Source organism: Nyctereutes procyonoides, unplaced genomic scaffold, assembly GCF_905146905.1.
Source record: "Nyctereutes procyonoides isolate TBG_1078 unplaced genomic scaffold, NYPRO_anot_genome, whole genome shotgun sequence".
NCBI lineage: Eukaryota > Metazoa > Chordata > Mammalia > Carnivora > Canidae > Nyctereutes > Nyctereutes procyonoides.
In genome coordinates, this window is record NW_026575033.1 from 11,803,308 (window position 1) to 11,827,239 (window position 23,932).

Consider the following 23,932-nt stretch of genomic DNA (forward strand, 5'->3'; position numbering starts at 1 on the left):
CTAGATTTTTTCTAATTCACACTAAAACTGTCCTTTTGCATATATATTTTTATTATGTCACCTCAAATTCTTCTCATAAAAGAGTAATAAGTAAATAAATCCACCTATTTAATTCTGTTAGCTCATGGCTCTACCTTTGTATTTCCAACAGTGGACAGACAACCCTTTGATTTCACATCAAAGTAAGACAATTACTTTGGTTTTGTTTACTATTGCCTTCCTGAAATTAGTTCAAAATGAACCTTGATCCCATTGTTGGTATAGCTGGTGTTAGGCATGACCATGATTGTTTAGAATGTCATAATTAAGAATATTATTCAAAGAAATTGTGCACTATGAATAATGCCAGACAAACTCAACTCACAGGGTTCCTGTGAAAATTAAAAGGGATGCCATGAAAAGAGTTTGTCCATATTAACACTTTCTATTACATGAGATTTGTGTCCCCTCTTTCACACAGATTTTTCGCTGACCGAGGGTAGTACAATCACTCCTTTGTGCCAAAAAGGATACTTTCCCTGTGGGAATCTTACCAAGTGCTTACCCCGTGCTTTTCACTGTGATGGCGTGGATGACTGCGGGAATGGGGCTGATGAGGACAACTGTGGTGAGTCTCCTGCTCAGTTCCAGATGTGCACCTCCCCTGTGAACAGCCTCAAACTGCGTGGACCAAATAATAATTGTCATGAAAGGGAAGAGAGTAATTGTTATTCTATAAGGAATCCTATTGTAACACGGATAATTGCTCCCCAATTTATTTGTGATGATGACCAGAATTGTCACAGGTAGAGGTTGTGTGAATCAGAAATACAAAACTGATAAAAATAGAAATCATATTTTGAAATCTACTTGGATGTCCATATTCTAGTTTTTAAATGTCTTCCTATGACTACTTTTTTTTTGGCTTGGTAATTTAATTTAGTTCAGCTGCAAGAATACCCATAAAGTGTGAATGGGCTCTGCCTAGAGAATTGATTGGTTGAGCAGACCTCTGCTGAATGCCCACAATGTGCCAGGTGCTATTCAACTCACCTGGACAGAGCAGGCTCAAGGGAGAGAAGGTCCTACCCTCATGAAGTTCACTTGGACCTGTGAACAAGGAAGACAATAAATCTGTACATAAATAAACCAGATGTATTTAAATATTAAGATTTATTTAAATACTAAAGATTTCAGAGTGATAAGTGTCATAAAGAATAGAAAACAAAATAATGAAATAGAAAATGACCTGAAAGGAAGACTATTTTAAAGATGCAACCAGAGAAAACATCTCTGAGATGCTAACATTTGAATTGAGAACCAAACCATGAAAGGTTATGAAGGAACAGAGCTGCAGACAAAACAGCAAGTGCAAAGACCCTGAGGTTCAATGAAACATGAAAATGTGCTTGTGGGTTGGAAAAGCCAGTATGGCTTGAGCAGAGTGAACAAGGGTATAGGGGGTGAAGCATAGGCCAGATCACCAAAAGTCTTACAGGCCATTTCAGACATGTATGTTGGGAAAATATTTTTACTTGAAGAAGTTAATGCCAGGTTAACATGTCTAGTCAATGAGTGAGTAGACACTAGAACCCAGATTTCCTGAATCCGAGAGAATCCTGTGTGTTTTCTACCACACAGAGCTGCCATTTTTTGGTACTGCCCAACTAGCAATCAAAGTGAGACAGCATTGTCCAAGAATGCCAGGCATCTGTCTCTAGAATCTGCTTTCCTGCCCCTGAGTATTCATGCATGGGTCCCCCTCATGGAAACTTCTGCCTTCACATCCTGTGAATCATTCATGCTTATCCTTAGGATGCAGTACAGGTCCCCTTCTCCCCTGAGAAGCTTGGCTTCCCTGGCCCCACTTCCCCACCCTGAACCTCTCCCACCAGTCTAAGATAAACACCTTATCTCTCTGTTGCCATAGCATCCTGCCTGTAGCTGTATGGTCGTACTAAGGACTGCTTTGCCTTCCACTGTACTTCTTTCACTAGACGTGAACTTCTTGAAAAGAGTTCTTCTTTTTGTGTTATTGGTCTTGGTGTCACCAGAGCCTAAGACAGTAGAGTATACAGTAGGTGCTCAATCATGGCTCAGTAATGAGGGCAGCTGTCTGGATGGCAATGGGCAAGTCAATCAAATTCTTGGCATTACCTTCTCACTGCATGGGAATCAGGGACCCTGCATGTTTATCTACCTCATGAGGATGTTCTGAATGCAAATTAAAAATAATTCATGTGAAGGCATCAAATAGAATCATTTTAAAAACCATTGTGGGTATTAATAAGAAATAGAAACAAATTAAAGGTTTCAGGGATCAAAGGGCACCTGTGGGCAACTATTTAAATTTACTTTTCTATTTGTATGAACTTCAGTATCATACATTGTAATACGTATCTTGCCATTTTAATGGCATATATTAATGTAATGATACTTCAAAATCAGACCTCCTTTTCAAAAAGAGTAAAATTTTCTTACAGAAAAAGGAGAAGGAAATTTAGCAAATAAGCACGTTATATCCTCTGACAAATTGAGAAAATATTATTCCAACTATAGGACTAGATAATCTTTATTAAAAGGAACTTTGCTTTTGCTTTATTAAGGGCAGGTGACACATATTTTATTAGTCATTACATCTATCAAGTACGTATCTACATATACATATGCAGCAGTGTGCATATGACAAAACAATTCAGATTGTATTTTCTTCTGAGGACTTCAAAATTAAGATGAAACATTTAAACTGTCAGCCTTAGAAACAAGTAATATTTTTCAAGATGGATATATGTATGTAAAACAATTATCTATTTCCATTATGCATTTTCTGATACATACATTTGAAATATTTATAACCGCAAAAAAGGGAAAAAATCTAGATCTTTGCCTAGCTTTTTCTCCCTTACCATCAATGTTATCATTCAATTACTTAAAGAAATTTTAATTGATTTCATTATCAAATTTTTATACTTTTGTTTTGTAATTTGATATTTGATTTATAGAATAACTGACCCATATTCATCACCATTTCACAGGAGACACTAGTGGATGGGCGACTATATTTGGCACAGTCCATGGAAATGCTAATAATGTGGCATTAACACAGGAGTGCTGTAAGTGGTATTGATTCAAAGACTCAGTATCAGCTTTGCGAGCAACATGATTTGTGGTGCATGGATTTATATGGGTAGGGTGATAAATTCCCTTTAGAATTTCAATTTCAGTTCAATGTATTTCAGTGGTCAATTGATCTGTTGTCTGCCATGGGACTGAAGAGTTGGAAGAAAACAGCATACTCCATTTATGTATTAGCTTGTGATTGCAAGAATATAGAGATATTGAATAATTATGACAAATAATAAAGATCTTTTTCCCTTTCATTAATTTATTCAATAAAGATATTGAGTACCAACTACTTTCCAGCCCCCATGTTAAAGACTGATAATGATAAGCAAAATGTGGCCTCAACTCACAAATACTACACACTGTAGCAGGAAAGACAAATCCTCATGGAAGCAGGGATGGTACAATACAATGCTAAGCTGAAGGATGATGTTTGCTCAAGGGAATGTGGAAGCCCATTGGAAGAAATGAAGGCTGTGCCAGGGGTGGGGAAAGATCCACAGAGAAAATGACTTTGAGATGGACCTAGAAAGTCCTGGGTGAGGGAAGAGGAGAAGATAACAGGATGAGCAGGAGAGTAAGATCTTCAAAACACTGGGATAGGAAGGTGCAGAGCACCTCCCAATTGCCTTTCCCAGTGGCTCTGAGTGCATGAGGCAGAAGAGCTGGAGCTGGACCTAGAAGATGAGGCCCACAAAGGGTTTTGGGGGCACACTTTGGACATTGGCCTCTATGCTGTAGGTAGAATCATGTCTTTATCTATACCTATATTACATACATGTATATAATGTATACGTAGACATAATTAGGTAGGTACATGTGCAATTATATACAAATACTATTATGAACATATATAATGCATATATATTAAACACTATATTAGCATTATATTATGCACTTTATAATACCAGTTTATAATTACCACTTATATGCTTTATATCACATATAAAAATTAGAAATTAAAAAGATTAAAAATAAATATAACTGAAAGTTCTAATATTTTCTTCCTGAACTACAATAGGTCATCTTGTACACATCCCCATTATGGAGATCACTGCTGTACACAGTGGGCAACCACCAAAATTGTGGGCTTGTTTTCTTTTAATGAAGAGGAAGAAGCACATGATAAGAAGTGTTGGTGAGACTGGTTCTTCCACCAGAATTATAGCGAATGGATGAGAATAGTAGTTCTCAACCAATTGTCTGGAGACATTTGAGTTGTCATCACTTGTGGGTTGCTACTGGCATCTAGTGTGCAGAGGACAAGGATGCTGTTGAGCATCCTACCCTGAACAGGACAGCCCACCACAATGGAAAATGAGCTGACCCAAATGTCAACTTGCCAAGTTTGAGGAGAGAGACTGGTGAAAGAGATACTGATCATAATGTTTCCTACAATACTTCAAAATAATACTCAGAATCTGAGCTCAGAAAATATTAATGGGAAAAGTGAGACAGAGAGATGCAGGAAGCATTTCTGAAGAAGAATCCAGAGCTTGAGGGTATGATTGACTTGCAAGAGAGGGATCTATGTTCACATTGTTAGCTTAGGCAATAGGTCCAGCTTGGACTACATGGAATTCTTTATTGGTAAATAAGAATTTCAAACCCCAGGTCTTCAATCTTATAATGTAACCACTATTTTTAATGTCAATAAGCATTGAAGTAAGCATTTTGAACTTATCTTTAAGATCTAAAGTTATCTTTATCTTATCTTTATAAGCATAAACTTATAAACAACATAGAATATTTTCCAGAGCTTTATACACTACAATGCATCTTTTGAATTAAGCAGGTACTCAATTAGCAAAATTCAGTGAAACTGATTTTTTAAAAGTTTGGATAAAAGTGATTTAAAGGAAGCAATTAGAAAGAACATATAAAGACTTAAATAAGTAATAGTAAATACAAAAATTGGAAAACAATTCTCATATTCTTAGCTCCATCAAAACAAATAATTACAGGATCGGGGCAAAATCAAGTGTTTCATAAATATTGCTTCTCTCTCTCTCTCTCTTCTCTCTCTCTCTCACACACACACATACATACATACACACACACACACACACACAGATTGTCCCATGGGTCAACTTGGCCTGGTTTCTCCAAAGATTTCTCACTCCTTTTATATACCATTATCTTAATAATTATGTAAATTTCTTCCCAGTAAATTTTCTGAAGTTTTTTCTTCTTCTGAATATTTCCAACAGATGGATCTTTGGTTTTCCCACCTTTATAGCTTCTCTACAATTTTTATCTTCCACTATAACTTGAGAGTAATGAAAAACAAAGAATCAAAAAGAAGGAATCTGACTTGGTTGATTTCAATCAGGCCAATGGATGCTACAGCAGAACCTTCATCTCTCTCTTCTCCCAGCTCTAGAAGTTTGAAAGATGAAAAGAATGAAATTTCATTTTAATCAACAAGAATTTATTGAGCAACCTCTTTGTGTCATTCAATCCAATTAAATTGACTCAATTTGACCCATTACAGATTTACTCCATCATACTCATGTTTTCATTGAGGGGAACTTAATCTTGCTCCACTAGAGGCTTTTGTGCCATTTATACCTTTCTGTGGTTTCTTTCTAATCACTTATTAAGTGCCTCTGAAATGACCACTGGAAGCTAGAACTGAGATGAAACACATTAGTGTCTATTTGACTAGGTGAGAATTTTTTTTTTTGCTTTTATTATGGGCCTGAATTAGTGCACCAAAGATGTAAATGTTATACATTCAATGAAGAGAGAACAATGTTATTTATTAGAGATAAAGTCACAATGAAAGAAAGGTGTTTTTTCCCCAGTGAAATACTACTCTTGTGCTCCCTAGTTCTAAATCAGTATCCACAACCCTGTGACTGCAAAGGAACTGAATTGGAATGTATAAATGCTGACTTAAGGGCTGTACCAGTGATTTCCAGCAATACGACACTATTGTGAGTAGAATTCACATCTTGATGATATTTGCCTGTACAGTCATATGGAAACCATGTGGTCTAATCTAACCTTCCCTTGTTCTGTTTTATGTTACTTGTATATTAGCAAAATAATAGAAGTTCCCTTTAAACTGCCAGTCATCAGAGAATTCCTCATGCTTCTTCTCCAGGGAAAACAGATTTAAACACTGAGTGTTAGATTAGCCTGGATATCATTTAGCTCACAAAAGTCTGTGATCTGGAGTGTTTATTTCCAGTTACTTTCCGGCTTACTGTTTTTACTAAACTGCCAGTACTGGACAACTAAAATGAAAAAAAAAAAAAAAAAAGGAAGAGCACTAACTTATTCTATCTCATTTTAAATGGTGGTAATTGTCCAAGATTGCAAAGATATAAAAGATCTATGAAGCTGGCTAGCTGTATCATCACTGTGCAAGTTTTCCTGTACTTGGCAAAAGTGTTTTGAGAGCCTCAAGATCTCATTCATTGGAGTATGAATGAGTTGATTAGGATTTTCCATTGGTTTGTGTGGGGTTTTTTTGTTTTGTTTTGTTTGTGGTATTTTGTTAAATTACCCAGACAGGAAAGATGTTAAATCACCACAGACATTCCAGTCTATGATACTAACCACTCAAACTTGTCAAATGTTTGCAAAGTGCTTTAATTTGGCCTCATGGACTTCTCATCTCACATGAGGAAGTTCTCAGTTACTACAGCCATTTTCAAATGTGTATTAAGTAGCATGGAGTAGCATTAAATATCCTGTTTCCAAGTATACACTTTCTAGGGAAAACTTTGGTTGGTCATTAAACCCATAATGAAGTCTGCTTTACCTGTTATTTCAGGTCTCTTAAGAAAAACAAAATTCACAGTCTTCCAGATAAAGTTTTCACCAAATACACACAGCTTAAACAGATGTAAGTAGCTATTAAGTATTTTTATGAAGAAAGCCTTATGAAAACAAAATCCTGTTTTATTTAAGATGCCTTTTATCTTTAAGTAAAATGAAATATAAACTTGATAAACTTTATCATGAAATTTATTTTCCAAATGTAACTAAGATTAGGAAATTGAGCTTTGAAAACTAGTATATTATCTTTCCATTTCATAATTTAAAGTAGCTGAATTGGGGGCACCTGAGTGGCTCAGTCGGTTAAGCATCCACCTTTGGCTCAAATCATGAGCCCTGCTTGGAGTCCCACATCAGGCTCCTGGCTCAGCTTCTCCCTCTCCCCCTTGCTCTTGCTCTCTCTCTCCCTCGCTCTCTCTCTTTCAAATAAATAAATAAAAATTTAAAAAATTATTTAAAGTAGCTGAATTGATTTTATTTAAATTATTTTTAGAGAACTAAATTGAAGTTGAGATCAGGTATCTCAATAAGAAAACACGTAGTTCCATGTTATTTTCCAAGATCATTCTGGAAAATGACCTTGTAGATTCAGAGGCACTAGATGAACTTTTTTTAATTTAAAGAGGAATGTTAGTAAAGAATGATCAGATCATTTAAAACACATAATGATAGAATACAGACTATCTCCCAGGATAATAGGAACAAAATCATAATCTTAGTGAAATCAGTTATATTAGCATATTTGAGGAAAGAAAATATTAATAAATAGGGCATAGTCGGCAGTGAAGATATAGTAGTCAGTGAGAAACAAAGCACCAAGATGCTTCCAGTATCTTCCAAGAAAGAAAACCAGGATCTGGGAAATGTAATCCCCATAGACATCTCTACTGGGGACAACAGGGATGGATTGTTAATTTCCACCATAAATTTGCATGAACTATTTTTTGATGGAGATTACCTTTGCTTTGATTCCCTGCTCACCAAACAACATTATGATGACTTCCTTAACTTACAAAATTATTCATACTGAGGTATTTGGTCAGTTATCTTGGAAAGGGTATAAGAACATTCTTATTGGTGAAATTAGATACCTCTTCTTTAAATAAAGAAATTGAGAATATTCAACCTCTTGTGAATTTGGTTACTGTATGTCAGTTCCTCCGAGCCTAGTCACTCTGGGATATTGAAGAGATCAATTCTCTATACTTGCCAAGACAATCATTAGACTAGATTTAAAAATTAACAAGGTAATGTTGTAAGGCCCCTTGGCAGTACAGTCATATTATTTTATCCTTCAGTCTTCAGCACAGAAAGTTTCTAGAAATGTAAAATATGTTAAAATGTAGAATGTAAACATATTAAAAGGAATAAAAATAACCTAATCTTTTGCTGATCTTGGAGAGACATATTTGGTTTGAAATGCCATCTATAATTCTATGCTGTTTATGAATTTAGGTATAGATTTTCTCATACAAGAAAAGAAGTCACTGAAGGAAGTCCATTAGTGAAGTGGAATCTTATGTGAACATAGATAATCATGCCTTGGTTTGATGATAGCCTTTGTAAATATCATCTTATATCTCTGTGAATACCATCCTGGAGCATGTGATCACGTTGACATCGTCACAAGGGAGTCACTCTGCACTGACTCTGGGTTTCCAGATTCCTCTAGAGAGGAAATCCTAACTATATTGCTGTTAATCTTACTGGAAATTCTTAGAATCACCACATGTTCATTCTATGAATCAATATTGTGCTTGCACTGCCTGAATAATGCTCAAGAGAGGAAAAATAACACCATTGGAAAGGAAAGGAAAGGGGCTCATGTTGTAGAGTACCTGTTTCAATTCTATTATCTAGAATCATTGAAACTTCATGAATTTTTAATTAAATTTTATTATTATTTCTGGGGCAACTAAAGTCTGCAGTGGTTAAATGATTTAACTAAGATCTACAACCAAGAAGTGGAAGAGCCAGAATTAGAGTGCCTATCTTCTGATGCCCAATCTAGTATTTACTTTATAATAATCCGGAACTAAAGATGGAAAGAAATCATTCTAGCATCAGACTAAATAGTGACCTATCCCATGCAGAACTCCCTTTTCTACAATTTGTCCTCTAATTTGGGACAAGTTGACTGGGGAAGGCAGAGAGATCACCGGAAGATCAAGCAAAGAAGAGTTAAATTTCAACTACTCAGACCAAGTCTTTTTGTGGACCATTAATCTATGTCAATATTTATCTCTTGTAGCATCAGCTAGCCCACCTAAGGGAAGAATATGGGATCACTACTTTTGATAATTCAGGCCCCAATATTTCCTAGTGAAATAAAATAGGAACTAACCTTAGTTGCCCAGAGCAGCTGGAAAATTCTTCAAGTAAATGTTCACTTCTACTTCATCTGAGAAAACCTAGATGCCACATCATCACCCAGCAGAGGCTCTCCTGATGCAAGCTGCTCTTTGATGCTTTCTAGGCAGGTTGATTCTCCTAGAGACCCAGAGAAAAGAGATAAAGAGACTCTCCTCAATAAACACTAAGTATCTATTATATGCAAAGTACAGCACAATTCCTTGAACACACTCAATCAGCCCTCCACATAACTTTTGGATATTTAAAGCTGGCTGTTTCACTCTTCATGTTCTGCAAGTCTCTTTGAGCAGAATTCTCCCCCAAAATGACTTCGTTTCATATCTGATCTTCATTCTGGTCACACTAATCTGTGCGTGTTCACCTACATTTGCCTTGCATACAGTATCTAGAATAAATGTAATACTATTACTGTGACATGACCAGAGCAAGGCAGGAGAAAGCTAGCAATATTTCCTTTCTAAATTATATGCTCTAAGCTTATATTTGCTTTTCTGGTGGCTACTTAGTGATCATACCTCTACAATTCCCAATCCCGTGCCATAGGTATGTCTGTTAAGTGATGGCTATTCAATCCTGCATTTGTGCACTTGGCATTTGAGAGCTCATTGTGGGTTGATAAATTTTTCCCTATTCAGTTTCATCCTGTTAGAATAAGCTTTTCTTATCAGACTGTGAAGAACTTTTTGGAAAATTCAGCATATTCACTATTCCTCCCAACAGTCTGTCATCTGAAAATTAGATGAACCGCCTTTACCCAAATTATGAAGTAAAATTTTGAAGAAGACAGTGACAAATACTCTTTCCTAAGCCCTTCATCTCCATCCTTCAAATAATGTGCATTGTTCTTTATTTTGTCCATTAAAACATCATAAAACCATTTGATCAATGCCTGGTAGACGTAAAAGCAATGCCAGCCACAGGTTTGTGTTGGACTGATCAGTTTTTCAAAGAAGAAAATCAAGCTGGTCTGACACACCCTGAGTCTCATGTAGCACCCAGTTCACTTTCTCTTTGAGGTATTAACAGCTGGTATCCTAAATAGCATGTTCTGTGATCTTGCCTTGAACCAACATCAAGCTTATCCTTCTATGCGCTGAGATATAGCCTAAGAGAGCACTGAATCTAACTTTGAGTGAGTCTGTGGTCTACAAAGCTTTAAATATTCAGTGAACTGAGGTCATTTAGGTATCCTGAAAAATGAATTCATAAATCAAAATGAAATTTTAATTGCCAGATAAATAAATATTGTTTTCAACTTATCTGAATGCTTTCACTCTTGACCAGTTTACTCATTTTAATAATCTTTTAAAATGTCAAGACTTTCTAACGTTGGGGGAAGAAATTTAAGATGAACTTTCAGAGAAATAAAATATAATTTAGAACACTGACTAAAATACTTTATCACCACTACAATGAAAATCAACAGCAATTCCCCTCCCCATTGTAACATAAACCTTATATAAATTAGAAATTCCTTCTTAAACATGGCTTTTGTTCAAGGCAATCATTGGCAACAAAATGTAGCTCAAGGAGTTGCCTGGCTCATCAATACAAAATGTTGCATTAAAAAATAGCCTATAAACATGCATATCATTAAAGCATTTATTTGCTTTAGTTTCAGGTACATAAATTCCTGGCGTTTCTGCTTGAAAAGTCCTGACAGCTGAAACAGCAGGAATTCATGAACCAGTAAGTTATTCTTAGAAAAGCCATTCAATATAAAGTATATTAAATGGGCTCATATCTCAGCTCTGTATGAAAAGAGGACACCACTTGCCAAATTGTCATGTTTCCAGATTTCCCCCCAATATTCACCAAGTTTCTATTCTGTAAAGAAGAAAGCAGATACCTCAAGATCAAGCCTAAGCTTGATCTAACTAGCCTAAGTCTGAAACAGAGGACTTGGGACTCCAGTTCTCTGTAGGGTGCCAGGAAGTTGAAGCCAAATCAGAAGACTAGAGGCTCTTCATTATTTAAGGAGTTGGAGTCTTAACTTGTGTCAGGGAAGGCAAATAAGCTATACATGTCCAGTGAGTCATACAGATTGAAAGCACAAAGTCAAATTCACAATCTATGACTGCCTATCTCTTCAAGATTGACAATGTGTAGGTAAAATGTATATTGCATTTTTGAATTCATTATTGTGAATAAAATATAAATAGCACAAGTTAGGTAGTAAATCTTATATTTAAGAGGAACTTCAATATACCTATATTCTTTTCTATTTTCATTTACTATTGTAACATAATTCACTATGTCAGCTTACATTACATCACTCAAGGGCTCTGAAATGCTAAAAGATATATCTATATAGATATTGATCTATATGGATTCATTCTATTCATAGCAGAACTTTAAAACCCGAAGCACAATTTATGCTGCAGTGGGAAGCATCTCCTCACAGACATGGTGCAGGAGGAGAAGGGTTGGAAAGGCATGAGGTCTCAGCGGGTTTCAAGTCTACTTTGTAGGGTTGAAATTGATGCTTTGTGCATCTATGGAGACAATGCATGTGCTCTGTCATACCAACATTTTCCACTTGGTGGTACACAGAGAAAATGACAATATTTGTTTAGCACTTAGGGTAATAGATGGATTAACAGATAACTGGGAGCTGATCTCGGCTTTGCCTAGCTACCTGAATGACTAAGGGCTTCAATATGCTGGCACACCTATAATGCCTTCAGGACTCAAAGCTGGGAAGCTTTGCTAGGGAATAGTTATGGTATAATAAAATTCAGAGTACAGTCAGATGCCAAAGGAGCACATGTTCTAGGAATAGTTTCCCAGTGAAGTATCATAGCATTAAGAAAGTGTTGTGTAAGATTTTAGGAACCACATCAAATAAAAATAAGAGCTAGGGAAGTCATTCAAAAGACTATGTAGTCATTAATTACTATTATTTTAGCAAACATTTCCTGTTCCTAAATACCTTTAGATAATATGAATTCAAGGCTAACCTCCCATTGTATAATAAGCACAGGAAATGGAAATTATTTTCTTAGTTACTCCCAACAGTGCTGTTATTGAATAATACTATATTGCTAAATCGCTTCAGTTAAGTAAATCAAGAGCTGTGTGTTGAAGTTAATGTACTAGCCCAGGTCAACTACTTATGCCATTTGTGACCTTGAGCACCTTGCTAACTCCCTTTGTACTTCTTCACTCTGCATTTCAAAATAGAAAAGAATAAGACTTGCCCTCTCCTTTTTCAATGGGAATAGAATGAAGAGAAATGGGGAATTAAAGCTGGAACTCTGTGCTGAAAGAATAAAGCTCAACAGTGAGAGACTGGCTAGTCTCCCATAGGGAGCATCTCCTGCAAGTCAGAATAAGAAAACTGCAAAACAAGACCACTTCCCTCCTCAAACTCATCACACATGAGCTCAGCGGTGCACACCGGAGATGCCCGAATCTCACTGCATAAGTGCTAGTGGGACAGAAGTACTGGTTAGGTTCACAGCCATCTGTCATGGGCAATGCCTCTACTGCCCAACATAAGAATAAGACTTGGGACTTTACAAGTCAGTTTTACAAACTCTCTTTAGATGAAGAAAGTGGAGACCACATTCAACGACTTGATAAAATACCTAAACCATAATCACATGACTCTTCTATCTTATTCCTACCAGATTTCTTCAGCATAATTGTATTACACACATATCCAGGAAAGCATTTTTTGGATTACATAATCTGCAAATATTGTGAGTAACTTCTTTATGATTATGAGTACAATTTTAAGTACAGATTAAAAGGGTAGAATGGTCCTTTTTGAAGGCTTGACTTGGCTATAGTGAAATGGGAGGAATTGGTTATCATGAAGTACTTAGTTATTATGCTAAAAGAATTATTAAAAGATTTCTAGTTTTACCAGAAGACAGTTATAAAGTTTCTCTTAAACCCTGTCTCCTCAAATTTGGATCACTTCCACAATATTTTAGCTTTTTTTTTTTCTAACCCTTGCTAACTTACCTGTATATTTTCTTAAAATGCTAGTCTCCTAAGGATCTGACCAAAAAAGACAAAAGCAAAACCAAAATAAAACAAGAAGCAAACAAACAAAGAAACAAACAAACCTATTCTTACACTCTTAACAAAATATAACCTTCTAACACATTACTTTGGGCCATTTTACTGGTCCTGGTACTGTTGTTGCACACATTAGGCTTGTGGTTATCTGTATCTTCTGGTTGTTCCTTGACCTCTCCCCATCTTCCTATCCAATTGGGTGCTTTCAGAAACAGATGTCCATACTCCATAATCATCAGCAGCTCATATTCTAATTATATGTGACTAAAATGGAGTATTGAGTTTGCCTAATTGACTTGTTCATGCTATTTATAGATATCTTAGCCACAACTGCATTACAACTCTCAGACCCGGAGTATTCAAAGACTTACATCAGCTAACTTGGCTGTAAGTATTCTAGCTTTTCCTTTCCCCGCAAAAGATCAGTCTTGATGATATACATCAATGCTTATAGTTTCCATCTATTTATGTATCTTGTTTATTATATTAATTTTTCTGACACATAATCTGGAGCATTTTAACCAAGCAATTCAGATAATGGCATGCCAAATGGTAGTTGTGTTCAAAGAAATAGGTGCCATGCTTTCTCAGGTAGTTTTCGGAGTCCATCCAGTGGACTTGCATATTTTGGGATGTTTAGCAGCATCTGTGGTCTCTACCCCACTAGATGCTGGTAGTATTGGTTCTCAGAGTTGTGACAACCAAAAATGTCTTAAAACATTCCCAGATGTTCCCTGGGGAAAGCTGTTCTCCGTTAAAAACCACTGTCCTAGAAAGTAAGTTAAGGATTTTTTTTTTATTTCCAGAATATTCATTAAAAAGTCTGAAAATATGGTAGCTTGTGGTGTTTCATCACTGTCCAGGCTGAGCTACCATCTCCATACTGAGGGGTCTTACATCAGATATTTGTGTTTTCATCAGAAAAATGAACATTGGGCAGTTAGGAGGCTCTATATGTCAGTTTCCCCATTTTCTGCAGATTGGCCTGGCCTCATGGAAAAAGCCAGAACTTTTACTTCATCTAGATCCTGTGTATGCCGTGATCCTATGCTTAATATTTCAGGAAACTTTTTTAATCTTCCTAAGCAGCTTTTTTTCTCATCAGTAAACTACAATCATGGATCCTTTCTAAGAGCATTATTGATAGAATTATATAAACTGCCACATGTAGAGCACCTGGCCTATAATGGGCACTCAATATCACTCCCTTCTTCAAATCTTACCCTCAGGGACCTCTGAGAGTAAGAGGAAATGGCACCTGGCTTCAAAGGCACAAGAAAACAGAAGGCATATTTCCCTTTAGTCTATTTCTTTCTAGGAAAATACCATATATAATTAGAAACATGACTTGAATATATGAATATTTTCATTCTTTCACCTTCAAAGCTTCTAATGAGTTTGTTTGTACAGACCTTATTAAATGCATCATTTAAGCAACATAAGAACAAAGAACCATTTGTGATTTCCTAAGTTTTTCATCACCTACTCTTCATTCAATCAGTAGGTCAAAGCATTCACTGAGCCCTATTCAGCCAACTAATAATTCAGCTTGTGCTGGATCCAAGTACCCAGAGGTGAATGGTGTGACTTGGGTCCTTAAGTCCAGCGGGAGGTGGATTCAGGCAGAGATAACAATGAGGACAGACCTCATAAGGGCTGAGAAAGGGGTTTTGGGAATGTGGAGAAAAGAGCCAGGGTGAAGGAAAGGCTGCCAGGGAAGAGGATGGGGGCCAAGTGTGGATGGGCAGGAAGGAGAATAGCAGGTGTTGGGAGAGACAAGATTGTCATGGGCCTCTTACTGTTTCTTGGTTTTATTTCACAAATGTCTCTAACATTGGAAATGTTTGTGATATGGTTTTTTCAGAATTCTAGATGACAATCCAATAACCAGAATTTCACAGCAGTTGTTTACTGGATTAAAGTCCTTGTTTTTCCTGTAAGTGTTCATCTACCTTTCAATACATCTGTCTATAAATTGCAATGACATCTAACACCAGATTCCAAGAAGAGCTTTAAAAAAACTCCAGCCTGCCAACACATTTATTAGTCAAAATCTTTCCTCTATATCCAGCCACAGTTACTGTTGTGACTTCCTGGCCACAACTCATGGTGTATGTTAAGCCTACTGGTTGATTGCATTTTGATCTCCTTTAATTTCCTTTAATCCTAAGGCATGTTTTACTTTCAGTGGTTAACCAAAGATAGTATTCATTTTTATCTCCTAACTACATTTAAATCTATCAGAAGCTCCCGGGAGTTCAGCTCCAAATACATTTTTAACAGAGGGAAATGTGCCTTTGCCTAGTGAGAGTCACTAAAAATTCTAAAATCTTTGTCCTACCGACAGAGCTGTTCTCATAATTACATTCTTGCTGTTTATTAATACACTGGAATGATTTATCAGCAGGGGATTATTATGTTTCTTTATAGGTGATCGTATAGCATCATTATTTTTCCATTTGTCAAAAGGGACCACAATATCATAAATTAATCGTACAGCTTAACATGCTGATGGGTTGTTTCCTTTCCCCTGGTGCCCCTTGCTATCACTTCTTAGATTTAATGCAGTTTCCAATGCGGCCCTTTAATACTGAAAATGATTAATGTTTCTCTTAAGAAAAAACTTTGGATGTAGGATTCTAGAAATGATTGCAAATTTGAAGTTTACAAGGAAAATTACCATGAACTTCAAAATTATTGCTCAATAAATACTTTTGTTTCATCTCATAAAATTAAACTGTATAATATTTATTCCCAGGTTGTATATCGTACTTTTGTGTTCATAGTTTCCTTGACATCTGCTCCCTTATCTGTGCCATACACATAGCTAGAGACCATTTTGAAGAGGTAGTTATGTCTATATTCTTCACCCTGCTGTGTTGATTTTAGCATGCAAGTTTCCAAATTGTGGAAATAGTAAAAATGCTGTTCTTAAAGTGGCATCTCATTTTGTTTCTAATTAGCATCTTCTTTGTGTAAAGGTCTATGGTTAATAACTACTTAGAAGCTCTTCCCAAACAGATGTGTGCACAAATGCCTCGACTCAACTGGATGTGAGTATGCATTTAGGAGCTCATTTGTTCTTCATCCAGATGGAGGAAGCTAGACCTGAAGTTAATTCATGATTACATATAAAGCCCATTGGCGATCTTCTTTCCAAAGCCCAAATCCAATTATTTTCTTTCCTGGTTGAAAAGAGAATTCCCATGGATTTGCAGTTCAGATTCACACTTGCCCCTTGATCACCCGAGTCCCACCACTTTCTATTTCTTCCTCGATCTAGTCTACTATCCTCCTCCTCCACACATGCCTTCCTTCCACATGCTCTAAACAGCTGTAATCAATTCCCTGGGCACATATTATTCCCTTGATTTGAAAAGTTTCTCTCCCTTATTCTTTTGGTTAGCTCCACCATTTCGTTCAAAAGTCAACCTAAACATCCCCTCTAGAAAGCCATCCCTGACACGCCAGCCTATTTCACTGACAGCCTCTGTGCCTCCTTTACACTAGGGACAGACTTTCACCATGCCACCTGGTCCCTACTCTGCACACCTGTCTTGGTATCACTATCATAGAACTGTGGGCTTATTTATGTGTCCCCTACCATTCTGTAAATTCTATAAGAGCAGAAACCCACCTTGGGATTTATATCTTAGCATTTGTCCAGTGACCAGTACATAACTGCTCAACAAACCCTTGTTAAATGAATGTTCTACACCATTTCCACTCCTTGTTAGCTCTTAACCAACACTTGTTTAAAACACGTAGTTAATTTGTTTCATGGCTTCGCTACCACTACTCACCATCCCCTGCCACCTTTACCTTCATGGTCTCTCGAGACAGAGAGTATTGTCACATGCAGTGAGCTCTTACCCTGTAAAATGCTGATGGTACTGTCCCCCAGAAGCCTTCTCATTGTCATGTTAGGGGACTCAATACTCATAAGATGATAAAATTTTATTACCTCAGCTTTTAATCCTTTCTGAGCTAGTCTTACAATTACTTGCTACAAGTACTAGATGCCCTTGTGTTTGTTTACTGACTATTTATTTATTTATTATTTATATACCTGTTACGAAAAGACTTTTGATGCAGTAATGGTCTCATGTAAATGTGCCACTACTAAAAGGGAAATAAATAATGATCTGAAAAACATGAGAATAAAATTTGTCAAGAACAGGTGAAAAAAAAAACAACTTAGAGAACACATGAGCACATCCTCACAATGGGAAGCAAATAGGAAAGAATGAAGGTAGCAGAAAAAGGGCAGGGCCCCGGTCCTGCCCCCCAAAATGGACATCAGCAGCCAGGAGGAGATCAGGAACCAGCGTCAGAGTCCTGGGTTCTGGCATATTCATGGCCATTTGAGGCTTCCTCAAACAATAGGGAAAAATGTAGACACTCAATGAAAATATATCATTAGTGAGATTGAAAAAGGGTGTTTAAACCAAGAGGACAGAGAACTGAGAGGTCAGACCCCAAAAAACCCTTAAAGGCAGAAAACACTGTGCCCTGGCCAGGCTTCTCCTCCCTCACTTGCCATCAGTAAGGCTATACTCTCAACTCCTTACTGTTATTTTGTGAAACGTAAGAACATTTCTTCCCATTTCATTTAACAATATTTAGGCTTTTAAGAGGGTACAGTGTTTATTATCTTAATCACAATATTTTAAGGCTGAAAAAATATCAAATTCTTACAAGACCACTTGGATGGCTACAAAGTAGATTTAAAAGGAAATGACAAAAGGATTGGTGATTTTAGTGTTAATGTGCAAAATGTTCAGAGGCAGCAAAATAGCTATTGTCTTATATGGGGAAGATTGTAGGAAGCAGACTATAAAAAGAAGTTAGGAGTCTTGGCAGGAATGTCACCTCTTTCTCATTTATTGGAGCTGCTGGAAGTGGTAATATCAGAGGGCTCCTGAGAGGGGTTCCCTGATTGGGTGGGATGCCAGTCTGAATGTCATAATTCCGCCAGTGTTTCTCCGGTGTCAGCACACATCACAAACAACATGAAGACTCTCTAAGACCTCAGTCCCTCTTACCATGATGTGAATGGAGCTAGAGAGTATCACACTAAATGAAATTAATCAGCCAGAGAGGGACAAATACCATATGATCTCACTCATATGTAGAATTTAAGAAACAAAACAAATGAGCAAATGAAAAAAAGAGAGACAGAGAGAGAAGCCAAGAAACAGACTCTTAACTATAGAGAACAAACTGATGGTTACCAGAGGAGAGCTAGGTGGGTGGATGGATGAAATAGATGATGAGGATTAAGGAGGGTGCTTGTGATGAGCACCAGGTGTTGTATGAAAGTGTTGACTCACTATATTGCACACCTGAAACTAATATAACACTGTATGTTAACTATACTAGAATTTTTTTTAAAAAAGACCACAGTCCTAGAGTAGGACTGGGGTGGAACCTGAGAATCTGCATGTCTACGAAGTTCCCAGGTGATGCTGAGGGCTGTCCCAGCCACACTGGAGCAGCGCTACACTCAGCAGCAGCATCTCAGAGGCATGGTAGAAAGATTGGTCATTTCATTTCTGGGTTTCGGCATCAAAACAAACAAACAAACAAACAAACAAACAAACAGCAGTATTTTGCTGTCGCTTTCCATCATGCAGATGGATACATATCCTGACTCTGGCATTCAGTATCTGAAAAATAATTTTGCCTGAGTTTTTCCTTCAGCAAAATAGAGATGAAAATATCTACCTGATGTCAGCGGAACATAAGAATATAAGGATCTATGATGCCATGGTTTAGTGTCTAGGCTTTAGATACAAACAAATCTGGGTTAGAAGGTCCATTCACCATTTACCAGCTGTGTGACCATAAATTAAGTGAATTCCCAAGAGCCTCACATTTCTCATATGTTAAATGGTGGGGTGGGGAGGGGATAATAGCAACTTTGCAGGAGTGCTGTTATGCACTCAGAACAGTACCTGACACCATAAAAGTTTGATAAATGGTAGTTACCGCTATTACGGTGGCAATAGAATCATAATTAGTAGCATGGCATCTAGCACAGAGAGACACTCACGAAATGTTGGTCTGCCCTGTCCCTCAATTTTATTAAGTTCTAACATTAATTGGAAGGAGGAAAGAAGCATAGCATTAATTATATTACTAACTGTGATTATTAGGAAGAAAGCACAAAAATTGAAATGAGGTAAAAACTAAAATTCAGAAATGTTTTATCAACAAAAAGTGACTATAGACATGCGATTTGTGCAGACATTGAAAGTATTTTTCCTCCTGCCTTTTAGGGATTTGGAAGGCAATGGAATAAAATATCTTACGAATTCCTCCTTTCTGTCATGCAATTCACTCACAGTGCTGTAAGTATACAATGGGAATCGGTAAACGAAGGGAAACCAATAGATTTGGAAGTCAAAAGAAAACACTGATAAGGAATTTTAAAGTAGTGTTTCATTTACAGCCTCGATCTGAAACTGCAGTCCTAGGAAATGCACACATGAATTTATTGATTTTGATGGTGGGACCCAGCCTTCAATTTAGCTGCCCAGCATTTAGGTCTCCAGCTCTCTCCTTGCTGAGGGCAATCATTACTTCCATGCATCCTTTCTGCTGAGCTGGTATCTAACCCAGTGATCACCAAGGAAATGAGATAATGTGTGTGAAAATGGTTAGCTATACAACAATTAGTTGTTACTGCCTGACGGTTATCCCTTGATGTCCCTCTCTCTCTCTCTGGAGAAAACAATAATAATTTTATTCATAAGGGAAGGATATCCAATACATTCTGATTTGCCAAAGATTCTGCCTGCTGATTCTGATTGCTGATTATGTTAAGGGAGGTAGGGTATGCACATGGATTGGCTATGGCACATTTGCGCTAGTAAAAACACAAGAATTTTCCTTTGGTTTTAACCATAGTTTTCCACATATAGTAAGCAGTTAGTAATGTTTGATGATTGCACACATGGTTGGAAAAGAAAAATTGGAGTATATTCATTTGTAGTAGCCTAACCACTGTTTTTCAACAATCTAAGAGATAAGGTTATTACCAGGCTACATATTTATCAATCAGATTGCAGACTAGCATATTTAATGAGAAAAGAGGGACTATCCTATTCAGGATATGCAATGAGTTTATTCCTTTTCTCATGGATAATGAGAGAGAATACTGGTAAACTAAACAAATTCCATTGACATCTATTTTTATAGCCCATGTAGCTCTTGAATCACTGTCACACTCATGATTGATTCCATTTAACACCTCAGTAAGACAGTTAGCTGCAAACCCCTCTTCTTACTGTATGTCTTGGAGAATTCCATTTCTAGACAAAGGAAATGTAAAACCACTGTCTTCCTGTCCCACTCTCTGCCACCAAATTTAAAATCCATTTGCAGCCCGGGTACCCTATGGGGTTGCTTCAAACTTTGTTCTTTCTGGCCTTTTCCTAAGGAATGTGCCTTACACATGTATCCTCTCAAAGTCTACTCTAATTAATTAATGGGATCCAAATTTGACATTACATTTGTGTATATTGGGAAATGAACATTTTCTGAAATAATCAGAGTCCAAACAAAATGCAGCTTCATAGATCACACTCAGCACCTCAAATTACCTATAGCAGCATTTCTTGGAGAGAATCCATGGATTTCCTTGGTGAGAAACTCCTGCCTTACATTCCACACCAGAACACGCTTCACTTTGGATTTCAAAGGAGATCTTATGGAATTACCCCCGGATCAGTGGCATCTCCCAATGAGAACTGGTTCTTACAGCAGACACAAACCAACAGTGCTGACTCTCACCATGTCTTACAGGTTTCTGCCTAGAAATCAAATTGATTTTGTTCCAGAGAAGACATTTTCTTCATTAAAAAATTTAGGAGAACTGTAAGTAGCATTGTCTACTAGGAAAATAGGATTACTTCTTCCGAGATTATAAATTTAAGTGACTAGGGAGGCTGCTTTTTCACCAGTGGCAATCAAATTCTGCAGACTCCTGGATATTCCAAATCAATTAAGAAAACCAACATTATCCTAAAGTCAAAAGCAAATTAAAATCAAGCAGTGGGCTTAATATGGATTTAGCCTACTCTAATTTTCTTTGCCTATTTTCTTTGGGTGATTTCATATGTGCATGTGTGTGTTTTGGAGATGAGTTTTCCAGAGCTCCTTAAACTCAAGGATCATTATCTCTAATGGCTGGAGTATAGTTAATTTTCAATAAATGCTTGCTAAATGAATGACTGACTGAAATCATATTAATCATGACTGAACAATGGAACAAAGATGATTATTATCCCTTGAGAAATTATGAACTTCTAGAATCGATGAAGCAAATATAAATGTCTAGAATGATTGGGTTTATTGAATAATATTCAGAGAGCCCATGTAACTTTTTCTGTTCAAATATATGTTTTGTAGAGGTAGAACTTTTAAAAGCATCTATCTTGCTATTAGTTCATTGCTACCCACATAATTTTGTATTACTGGAAATTAAAACTAAATCTGTTATATCACAAATAGTGGTGACTTGGGTACAGAACTCCTCTTTCTCCGAAGGAGCCAAAAAATGGAAATTAATTTTTAATTAATCTCTCCCTCATTTTTTACACCTTGCTTCAAAATCCAGAAAGGACTGGGGAAAATAACTCGGAGTAATTTGACAACTAATTCATTAATATTTAAGATAGTTTGATTGAATTTATAAATATCACAAACCAAATCCACATATATTTACTAAGTGCCTAGTATGTGCAAGATACTGCATTAGAACTAAAAATATTGTCATTCTATGGCAAAAAGTGAAAGGTAGCTCCCTCAGAATTGCTTGCTCATTCCTCATGAGGGCATTCCTAATGAGACTTTAGAGGGTTAATAAGGATTTGGGTTACAGGATAGAGCAGGTGAGCAGTCTAGGACAAACAGGAGCATGTTTTAGGTACAAAGTTAAGGAAACAGTAATACAGAGTCCATATTTTTAAAAATATTCCAATCCTTTTATCCTACACTTAGGCAGAGCCACACACACTCCCACCCCCCAGCTTCTTCCGCTGAACCTACCATCTTAGTGGTATCGGCACCCTTCCTGGCAGCCAGGCTCAAAGCCTCCTCCTTTCCCCTCCAACCCTCATTACACTTCCTGTCTTACCAGACTATGAGCCTAGCCCACGCCCTCCTTAAGCCCTCATCAGCTTTCAGGTGGTCCAGGATCAAAGCCTCCTGCCTGGTCTCCATTGTTTGGCTTTCCAACCTTTCATGTTTTTGACAGAACTATCACCCCCTAACTCAGAGCATAGTATGCCTCTGTTCTGCTTCATATTCTCACTCCTTGTTGTTGGCTTTCAATGCTAATGTTCAAAAGAATCACAAGGGATACTGACTTTAAATGCATGTACCAGGCTCCCTCCCAGATTCTGAAGTGATAGTTCTGGAGCAGACACCAGGAATGTGCTCTTTTTTTAGCATCCTCTTTGGTTCTGATGCCTGGACTATGCTCTGGGAAGTATTGCCTTGGAATGTATTCATGGCCTTCCGTTTTGTATCCATGCTCATTTACAGGATCACTTCCTTTACATCTCCTCCTACTTTCCATCCTCTACCCACACTGGACCGTTTGCAAACTCCAGATGTCATTGAATTTCAAGTTTTTTTTTGTTTCACTGATCCTGCTTAACCCTCACCTGAAAAGCTGTTCTTCTTTTATACCACCTATGAAAATCATAAAGCTTTGTTCAAACAGTTCCTAATCTCCAACTCCTTCCTCTATTTTTTACCAGTGCATCTATAATAGCATTTGCTTCATTCCTTTATTTTATAATCTAGTTGTTTATTCTAACTGTAAGCTTCTTTAGAAAAAGACCTGTCTTAGTTATTTGTAACTCCCACAAATCCATCAGCAGCCTCCAAAGCATCAAAAAATAGAAAAGATCTTTTGTTTGAGTCTTAAGCAATTGCATGTGTTTTACTTTTGAACATTTTTCCCTTCAGAAGGATATTTTGGTTAAAGACTCCTCATTCCTTCTGATCTGAGCAAATCCTTTTCTGCATTCTGTAGAAACACTTCCCTATGATTCTTTGTGGATTGGCCAGGCCTATTATATTTCATTCTAAATTTTTAATTCCTTTTAAAGAATAGTACCATATCAAAATAGACTCAAAATGGTGTGAACTTACCCATTCAAGATTATCTGGGCAGATAATATTTGGCAATACTATCTTAGATGGAATGCAGAATAAGTAGAAGACATAGGTCTTTGCCTCAGAAAGCTTGCATTACAGTTGGATAAACAAGATATCATATACTTCAACCAAGTAGGAATCACAGAAATAATGAATGATCAAAGTGTACAGAGTGTACCTGAAACAGAAGAAATTAATCAAACTAGACATTGAAACTGAGTTAAGAATGTATTGGAGAGGGACTGAGAGGAAATTCCAGACAGGAACTGGATGAGCAAAATGTCACATGTCTGAAAGTGATGGAAAACATACCCATTTGGCTGATTCACACAGCCTTGTTTTGTAACAGGTTATCAGGTTGGTTAAGCTGGATCATATTTTTTGTTACATCAATCAGGATGATGATAATTGTGAAGAGTAATAAACATGTCATTTATTTCCAATGTAATTGCACTGAGTTTTCACT

At 36.9% G+C, this 23,932-nt stretch overlaps 1 protein-coding gene across 1 annotated transcript in view; it reads left to right on the plus strand.

Annotated features, from left to right (window-relative positions):
* RXFP2 (relaxin family peptide receptor 2) overlaps positions 1-23,932 on the plus strand; it is a gene marked incomplete at its 5' end in the record, with an annotated part of 60,482 nt that overhangs the window by 16,172 nt on the left and 20,378 nt on the right. Inside the window, 10 exons of the mRNA XM_055317234.1 lie at positions 461-607; positions 3,015-3,092; positions 5,936-6,041; positions 6,887-6,958; positions 12,897-12,968; positions 13,609-13,680; positions 15,158-15,229; positions 16,275-16,346; positions 19,575-19,646; positions 21,103-21,174. Coding sequence (XP_055173209.1) covers positions 461-607; positions 3,015-3,092; positions 5,936-6,041; positions 6,887-6,958; positions 12,897-12,968; positions 13,609-13,680; positions 15,158-15,229; positions 16,275-16,346; positions 19,575-19,646; positions 21,103-21,174 — 835 coding nt within the window. The remainder of the gene's footprint in view (positions 1-460; positions 608-3,014; positions 3,093-5,935; positions 6,042-6,886; positions 6,959-12,896; positions 12,969-13,608; positions 13,681-15,157; positions 15,230-16,274; positions 16,347-19,574; positions 19,647-21,102; positions 21,175-23,932) is intronic.